Source organism: Ammospiza nelsoni, chromosome 24 (assembly GCF_027579445.1).
Source record: "Ammospiza nelsoni isolate bAmmNel1 chromosome 24, bAmmNel1.pri, whole genome shotgun sequence".
Lineage (NCBI taxonomy): Eukaryota > Metazoa > Chordata > Aves > Passeriformes > Passerellidae > Ammospiza > Ammospiza nelsoni.
In genome coordinates, this window is record NC_080656.1 from 4,192,647 (window position 1) to 4,201,879 (window position 9,233).

The 9,233-nt window shown below is 47.5% G+C and overlaps 1 protein-coding gene across 1 annotated transcript; it reads right to left on the reverse strand.

The window, feature by feature from the left end:
• Positions 1-1,643: 1,643 nt before the first annotated feature.
• On the reverse strand, positions 1,644-4,132 carry LOC132083589 (fibrous sheath CABYR-binding protein-like). The gene is made up of 2 exons (XM_059488354.1): positions 4,112-4,132; positions 1,644-3,524 (listed from the first exon to the last, which is right to left on the reverse strand). The coding sequence occupies exon 2, from the start codon at positions 3,442-3,444 to the stop codon at positions 2,503-2,505; it is 942 nt and encodes a 313-aa protein (XP_059344337.1). The 5' UTR covers positions 3,445-3,524; positions 4,112-4,132; the 3' UTR covers positions 1,644-2,502.
• Positions 4,133-9,233: the final 5,101 nt, after the last annotated feature.

Below are 9,233 nucleotides of genomic sequence, written 5' to 3' on the forward strand. Positions count from 1 at the left end.
GGGCACATCTGAAAGCCCCAGATGAATGTGATGACAAAAAACCAGCAGAACTGAGATACTGTAAGAGGAATTTTAGCTGATTTTCCCCTTGTTTACCAAGGAACTTTTTACGTTGCAAACACTCAGATTGGTGTAACAAGTCAGGGCACTGCAAAAACTTCTCCCCCAAAATTCCTACAGCGTTGCATGTGGGACATTATTCCATGACTTTTCTGAGAAAGGAAGGAAAAAAATCACTTATTTTCCAGAGCATGAGAGAATGTCCCTGATTCAGATTGCAGCTTTGTTAATTAGATGTAAACACCAAAATTCCAGCAGAATTGAAGAGCTGCACAGCCCCACTTTTGTTCCTGTAATTTGGTGATCACCTGGCAGGTTTTGGGATGATGTCTGTGAGACTCCAGCCTGCAGAATTATTCTGCATGATTCCTCTTGGGGTGGAAATTGACCCCTGTCACCCCTTTCAGTGTGGCACCAACAGTGCCATGTAATTCTGTGTTTATTGTCACTCTTGATTAGCCCCACACCTCCAGTCACAGGGGGAAGGAGCTGCTGTGTAATTTTAACAGGATTCCATGAGCTCTGGGATGCTTTTATAAATCACAAGCACAGAACACAGTGCCAGTGGTTGATGTGAACATCTGAGAGAGGGGCAGAGCGATGCACAGAGGTTTTTGTGGCTCTCTGCTTCTTTCCCCATGATTTCCTCAGGCCTCTGTGCTCTCCTGGCCAGGAGGAGCTGCCAACTCACTGATTTTTAAATCTAAATTCTATGACACAAGGACATCATCTCCAGCCTAACAGCAGAGCTTTGCCAGAGGCAGCCAAACCCAAACCTTTGGGATCATGAGGAGCAACCTCTGAGTTATTCAAGGGCAGATGAAGCATTTCCATGGGCAGGCTCTCAATCAGATTGGGTCATAAGGAAAAAAAAAATAAAATTAAGCAAGTCTGGCTTAAGCAGAGAGGTTTGGAGTGTGGCAGCCTGGGCTTTGGAGCCACAGGAAAGCTTTTTAAGGGTGAACCAAACTCCTGATGTGATTAAGCACTTAAAGGCAGTAAAATCAATCATGCCTTCAATAGAAGGGTTGCTCTCAGCATCCTCATCTCCAAGTTTGCCTTTAAGTCAACATCCCCAGCTCCTGGTTTGCCTATAATTCAACATTCCCAGCTCCTGGCCTTCTTTAACCCAACATCCCCAGCTCCTGGTTTGCCTTTAACTCCACATCCTCATCTCCTGGTTTGCCTTTAATTCAACATCCCCAGTTCCATCATTTAACCATCATTTCTTGCCTCCTGTGAGTGCTGTTAGTGATGATCCACACAGAACACCAGGGCTGGAAATGCTTTCCTTAGTGAGGATCTTGCTCTCCTTCACATTGGAGTTTTCCAGCTAATACAAATAATTATTTCCCTCTTATTATATATTTTTTTGAATCCCCATGAGTTCTAGCAGAATAATGTGGTGTAAAAACCTTTTGCTTGAAAGAAATGAGGCCAAATTGTTTTCCTGATTCCCTGCAGCACCACATAATTCCTAAGTTCAGTGAGAGCTGTGCCACCAGTCAGGTTTGATGGGAAAACTCCCTTCTGTTGAGCACCGTGTAATTAGAGATTAGCATTGGATATGCAGGTGCCAGAAATTTATTGATTATTTGCAGCAAAATGACCACAAGCAGCTTTTTTTGTTGTTCACAGCTCCTTCCACAGGCATCCAGTCTGAGCTCCTTGACCTCCACCCAGCCAGCACAAACCATAAAGACAATGCCAAGTTCCTCAAAGCAAATGCTGTAAATGAGTCACATTTGGAAGTTCAGCCTTTCATCTTTCATTTTATTGGGTCTAAGCACAACAAGCCTATTGGTGTTCCAAGATTTGCAAGGAAATCGCCAGGGGAAGAGCAGCTTACATTCTGAGGCCACTGGTATCAATATTCAGCATTTTACCAAACACTTTACAAAGGGTAAAAACATCAGTTCTGGCATTGGAGTCAATGCAAATATCAGAAATGAATTATCAGAGCATTCTTAACCCAACATTTCATAGCAGCCCGTGTTAAAATGATTTAACATTTATTGATTCCAACTGCAACAGACATCGCACAATGCATTTCCAGTAGTGGTGACAAGCCAGTGGGGTGAGAGGACAAGTGTAATTAATAAATTAGACATCACTTAACCCTGTGCAGCCACACACAGACAGGGAGATACCCATGAAGTGCACAGCCCTAGGCAGGGTATAAATTCATTAATAAATACATAAATACACTTTCTGTACTGTGGAACAGCCCCAGCAGAGACAGGAGGGCAGCGCCACTTGCAGAGCACACACATTTTCAGTTTAGCACCTTAATTTTCCATTTTTCAAAGGAGGTTCTGCTACCACCACGCTGATTCTGGGTCCTTTGGGGCACAAGCCCCATTTGGCAGGGTGGAGGCAGCAGGTTCAGCTCTGGCTGATGAAGGTGCTCCGTGGCTGCTGCTCCAGGTCCCACGTGCTCCTTCAGTGCTCCTGTGGCTCTCCCTCACTGCTAATTTGGATTTTCTCCTCCTGCTGCTGGGTTTCTGGCAGGCAGGCTGGGCTCTCCTCTGCCTTCTCTTCATCCGGCCCTGCCCCACCAACAGCTCCTTCCACACCTTCAGGAGCCCCAGTCTCACCCGGATCCAGCTGGAGATCAGGTGGGGCTTCAGTTTCTTGTCCCCCCTGCTCTTGTGCAGCTCCCTGCCCATCTGCCATGTCCTCTCCTGCTTCTGGCTCCTCCGGGGGACACGAAGCAGCCATGGTGTCACCTCCCTTCTGCATGGGCACTTCCCAAGGAACCTTCCCAACACAGGTGTCCTCTGCAGCACCAGCACCCTCAGCCTCGTGCCCTGCATCCCTCAGCAGCTCAGATCCTGCACCAGCCTCACCCTGGCCATGCTCAGCAGACACGTGGACATCAACCTCCACCGTGGTCCGAGTGAGAGGTGTCACCCCCTGCTCCCCACAGCGGGGCTCAGGGGACAGAGAGCTGCCAGGGGGACACTGAGCAGCCTCAGCCTCGCTGCTCTCCTGGGGATTTTGGGGTCCTCGTGCCTCTCCTGGGAGTTCCTGGGGCTCCAGCAGCTCTGGGTGAGGATCACCTTCGGGCTGCTGGGACAGCTCAGCCTCTTGTGTGTCTCTGGCAGCCACAGGGGCTGAGGCCTCGCTGTCCTGTGCCCTTGGAGGGGAGGCTGAGTCTCCTTCCTCCTCTCCAAATTCGCTTCCAGAGGTTTCCAGCACCATTGTGGCAGCGGGGGGCTCGGGCCGTCTCACCCGCGTGCGGATGCGCGCGGAGCAGAAATGGCTCTCGCCGGTCCAGGTGGCTGCATCACAGCACACCCGGGCAGCCCTCCTGGCCCTGGCCCTGAAAACCACCCTGGGGAACACACAGGGCCTCCTGTTCTTCCCAAAAACACCTCCCATGGCTGCAGGGGACACAGAAAATCCAAGGGACTGAGGAGGAGCTGGGAGCTCTGGTTCCAGAGGAGGAAGGGGCTTCACACCTGTGGGAATGGATATTTATTAGCCCACACTCATTAGGGTCAGTTAATCACCCAATTACCACCCAGAACAGGTGGAATTGCACCAGGGGAGACACAGAGACCTTTTAAGAAATAACAGCTTGAAAAGAGGGGGAAAAGAGACAATTTGTCAAAGCAGAGCACTCTGAAAAACAGTGGCAGGTTTTAGGAACCACTCTCCACTCCACTCAAGGAAATGTTTAGACTTCCAGTAATAGAAGGGAGCAGGAGGGAAGAGAAGCAAGGCAGGCAGGAAAAAATTACAGATAAATTTGAAATTCACAGGACAGAGCAGGGTTTATTCCTGAATAATAACATTAGGAGAGGACTGCAAGAGACGCAAGCAAAGTAAAAGGTAAGATAACATCTTCTGGCACAAAGCTAATTCAAGAACTGAGCAGCAAGGTCTGCCTTAAACATTGAAATGAGCTAAACCCAACAAAATCACTTGTGCTCAAAGAGGCCCAGAATGTAAAAATGTGTATGAATCAAGGCAAGGAACCCATCCCATAAAAACCAAGCAGCAAAAGAGCCGCCAGACCCACAGAGCTCACACAGCCCCTGCTCACCAGCACAGCTCCACACCCCACTGAAGATCCCTCACCTGGGAGCCAAAACTTCACCTGGGCTTAAATAGGAGGGGGGGGTCACACTCAATCCCTTCCCCTCCTGACTCCCAACTTAGTTCCAGCAGGTTCTGGAGTTCCCTTACTCTATTTTTGTTTCCCCAGGAATTTCCAAACCCTTGGGAACAGGATGTGGCTGTGCTCCTGTGTGCAGGTGATGGTGATGGACTTCACTTTGCCATTGGATGTTTGAAATAAAGCTCAAGATTTACACAGAGCAGCCATGGACAAGACAAACTGACCTCTGGTTGGAAGTGGTGATGCCAAGTGGCAGAAAAACAGGCTGGGTTTGTGTGTAACTCACAAGTGACAACACTGGCGTTGTAATCTCCCATTTTATTTGATATTGAGCAGTTAGGGGTGAAAAATTACCCCCCTTTCCCACTTGTGTGCTGTCTTCAGCTGGCTGAGTGGTGCAATTAGCAGTTTTACAGTGGCTGCAGATGATTTGAAGCATTTCAGGCACAGCTGATCAGCCTCTGCTGGCACTGACATTCCCCAGCCCTGCTCGTGTTTGCTGGCTGGGACGGAGCTTGAACATGGAATTGGTCACAGGGGCAAAACACAGAAGCAAATATCCATTAAAAACAAACTAATCCCAGCCAGGAGCGTGAAGGCAGAGCCTAAATATCCACTGCCAGCAGCACCAGTGCTGTGGAATGAAAAAAAAATCAGAATGGATGCATTCCAGGCTTCTTTTATTTACATAAAACCTCTCAAATCTACAGTTTTGGACGCCAGATCTGGTTCAGCATCCTCAGCTTTGCCGAGCTCCAGTGGCTCCCTGAGAGCAGAGAGCAAAGGAGGAGCTCCTGGTGAGGTAAATCCGTGTGTGCAGCCAGAGCTGGGAGCAGAGCAGGGCAATGTGGCCCTGCTGCCTCCTGATGTGCTCCAGCATCTGCTGTGCCCGATAACAGGCAGGGCTCTGGGGCTTGGTGGCACTGCAGTGTCACTGTTCCATGTCTGAGAGGGCCTTACTCTGACTCTGGTGTGCTTTTGTCGGTTTCTCGGCTGTTTAGGTGGCCTGGAAAGGCCCAGGGATGGCCTTGGACAGCCGACGCTTCAAAGGACGAGAAGAGACTTCAGATCTTTTCTCGGTCTCGGTGTTTATTAATTGTTTACCTAAAAGATTTTCTCTTGGCCCGACAGAGGTCTGCACAGCAGCCAGCCATGAGCACACTGAGAGCCCCCGGGGCGGTCACCTATCTTTATACTCGAAGTTACGTACACAATATTTATTATTTTTCCCCAATACCTTTTACCCTTATTAACCAGTGCACTTTTAGTAATAACCAATCCCAAAGTGCCACCATCACCACAGAAGATGGAGGCCAAGAAGAAGAAGAAGAAGAAGAAGAACAGGACACGCCCCAATTCCTCCATCTTACTTCTTTAGACCCCCCTGTACAGAAATCCTAAACCCTGTGTCTCACACTCTAATTAACTTATCCCTTCACCATTCACCCAGTGAGATCCTCCCATCCTCACACAGGTGTCGTCTCCTGTGTAGGATCAAAGTGCAGCCACCAGACACTTCTGGCAACATTCCAGGACTCCCGAGCCCCCCGAGGGTGGTCTCGGTCACTCTGCACATCAGTCCTGAGGTGCTGAGATCCCACATGCTTTCACAGGTTTTCAAAGCCTTTTTTTTTTTAATATTTCTTTTTTTAGGCTTCATTGGAACTGAAACTCAGAGGCAGGATTTCTTTGACTTTTGGCAACTTCTCTGAACTAATCCATGATTTTCACAGGTGACAGTGTAGCCATGATATTTTCTGTAAAATCCCTTTGCCAGGATTTTCCTCCTGAGAAGCTGACAGGCCTCAGGAACAAAATGTAAACAATGGTTATCTGCTGCTGTGGAATGCAACAGGTGCATCTGGGATTGGTCTCATGGGGTTGTTTCTAATTAATGGCCAATCACAGTCTGGCTGGCTCAGACTCTCTGGTCAGTCACAAGATTTTATTATCACTCCTTTCTATTCCTTGCTAGCCTTCTGATGAAATCCTTTCTTCTATTCTTTTAGTACAGTTTTAATATATAACTTTCTTTTAATATAATATATATAATAAAATAATAAATCAGCCTTCTGAAACATGGAGTCAAGATTCTCATCTCTTCCCTCGTCCTGGGACCCCTGTGAATACCAGCACAGTTGGTGACCCTGAGTGATGGAAAATTCCACAGATTGCACATGCAGAGTGTCACACAGCAGTGGCTGAGAGCTCTGGTGATTTTGGGGACATTGAGGCTTTGCAAAACAGCACAACTGGAAGGAAATTGCATCCCCATTGTGTGGGGAATGTCAGGCACTGCAGGTCGTTGGGATAGTTCTGAGATTTAAAGTGTAGAATTTAAAATACAGATTTAAAGAACTTCTTACCCTTGAATCATGGTGAAATATGGAAACTGTGTCTAGTGTGCTTTCACAGCTTTTCAAAGCCTTTTTAATACTTCTTTTTAGGCTTCATTGGAACTGAAATTCAGAGGCAGAGCAGGATTTCTTTGACTTTTGGAAACTTCTCTGAACTAATCCATGATTTTCACATGTGACAAACACAGATGCCAACACATGCAGAGTGTAACATGGCAGAGAGCTCTGGTGGCTTTGGGGACATTGATGCTCTGCAAAACAGCACAACTGGAAGGGAATTGCATCCCCATTGTGTGGGGGAATGTCAGGCACTGGGAGCTTGGCAAGTGGAATTGCAAATCCTGCAGATGTTGCAGGGCTTTATTTCAGTGTTCTGTGCAATGGAGAGATGCTCAGCCATCATCTCATCATGGGGTCATTGGGATAGTTCTGAGATTTAAAGTGTAGAATTCAAAGTACAGATTTAAAGAACTTCTTACCCTTGAATCATGATGAAATATGGAAACATATGAAACAAATATATGAAATACTCTTGTTTAAAAAGCCCAACTTTGACCCATTTGAAACAACCCAGAAAATCTCCTGCATGTGAGATACCACAAGAAATGGCAACATAACACACAAATGGAGGGAGGAAAATCCTCCTGTCAGAGCAATCACATCTCCTTCCTTTACCGGGCTTAGTCTTTTTTCCAAAAGCCTTTCCCAATCTCTGCTACTTTGATATATTTAAAGGGGCTGTTCTAAAAAAAACATACACTTCTTTTTTTGACAAATAAAAGGAAATAATCACAGCTCCTCCAAAGAGCCAGGCTCAGCTGTCAGCCAGGATTGTGCTGCAGGATGGAATGCTGCACACCAGCACCATTACAGAGCCTTTCCCTGGCATCATTGCTGACAAGGAGCAGGCTGCAGGCAGCTCAGGGCATCACTCTTTGTGTTTGGGCTTTTTACTGCAGAGTTCAAGCTGTTTCCTCTTTACAGAACTGTTCCTTCCAAATGGCAAAGCCTCTCGGTGTGTTTGGTGTGGCATCAAACCCAGGGATGGTCACCCTGGTTCAGCACAGAGCTGGCATCACAACAGGAGGACCCACAGGGCTGAAAAATCTTCTCCTGAAGGAACAGGAAGGGTTTTCCACCACTGAGCTCTGCAGCTTTGCTTTTCCAACTTGACCTTGGAAACTCTGTCTGGCCCACGTCCCCAGGCTCAGGAGCCACAGGGCCAGGGCTCTCAGTGATTAATTTTGTGTGGCATCAAACCCAGAGATGATCTGCCATGGGGCTGCCCTTATTTATCACAGAGGAGGAGGACACCACAGGGCTGATAAGTCTTCTCCTGAAGGATCAGGAAGGGTTTTCCACCACTGAGCTCTGCAGCTTTGGTTTTCCAGCTTGGCCTTGGAAACTGTGCCTGGCTCCCATCCCCAGGCCCAGGACTCTTGGTGGTTAATTTGGTGTGGCATCAAACCCAGGCATGATCACCCTGGCTCAGCACAGACTTGGCATCACAACAGGAGGACTGCTTGTCCATTTTGTGACCATTTTTGAGTTCATCTATGGTCTAGCCCTGGCTAAGCTCTTGTGCTGTCCAAGGTGGATCTCTTGAAGCCTCCTAATAAATCTCTACTTTATTCTTTAGCTCTGTCTGGTCTCTGTTCTAGGCCAGCCTTCAAAGGCATCAACCACAGGGCTGAAAATCTTCTCCTCAAGGAACAGGAAAGGTTCTCCACAACAGGAGCTCTGCAGCTTTCCTTTTCCAACTCAACCTTGGAAACTCTGCCTGGGTCCCATCTGAGGAGCCACAGGCCCAGGACTCTCAATGGTTAAAGAACATTTTCTGTAGCACAGCTCCTGCTCAGAATCCTGCTCAGCAGAATTAGACAGCCAGCTCATGGTCACAAATGTGATTGAGGCTGATTTCCCTCAGGGTTACTGATCCAAGCCTTTTCCCTGCCTGAATTTGGGACAAAGAGTGGCAGAGAACAGACCCAGATCCCTCCTGGACAGCAGCAGTTGGTAACTTTGGGAGAAAAAAAGTAAAACAATTGAGTACAAACAGGTGAGCTTTCAGTCAGCTTGGTGTGTGTTTATTTAACACCTTCCCACCTTTCAGGTCCAAGCAGTCCATGGTTTAATCGCACAGCAGACACTGATAATAATTGGAGTTTATTGGCTCAGAGAAAACTTTTGAAGTGTTCCAGGCACCCCCTTTTCCCCAGTAAGTGAAGGAAGATTATCTGTTTTGCAAATTTTACACACAGGAGGCTTTGCCAGCCTAAGGGCAGGTGGAAGGACAGAAGTCAAGGTGTTAAAAAGCCCATCCTTTTTCCAAAGTGTTAAATTTCATCCCAAACATCTCTGGTCACACTCAGCTCTTCCTCCTCAGCCTTCAGCTCTGTGCAAGATATCAAAGAGGCACCTGCAGGATATTTTGTCTTGCACTTCTCCCATCAGCATCCCATTCCTCAATGCCTAAAATAAAAATCTGCAATCCACCACCCTTCCTGCCCCCCCCCCCCCCCCACATACACCTCAGGGCAATTGGTGTGGTCAGACCTTGCTCAAAAAGCTCCTTTAAAAGGAGTCAGTCCCTATTTCTCCTTTGAAGTGTAAAGAAAAGCACTCCACAGTTTTTGCCATATTCTCTGTCCTCATTTATTCCCAGCAATTAAAACACACTGAGCTTGGGG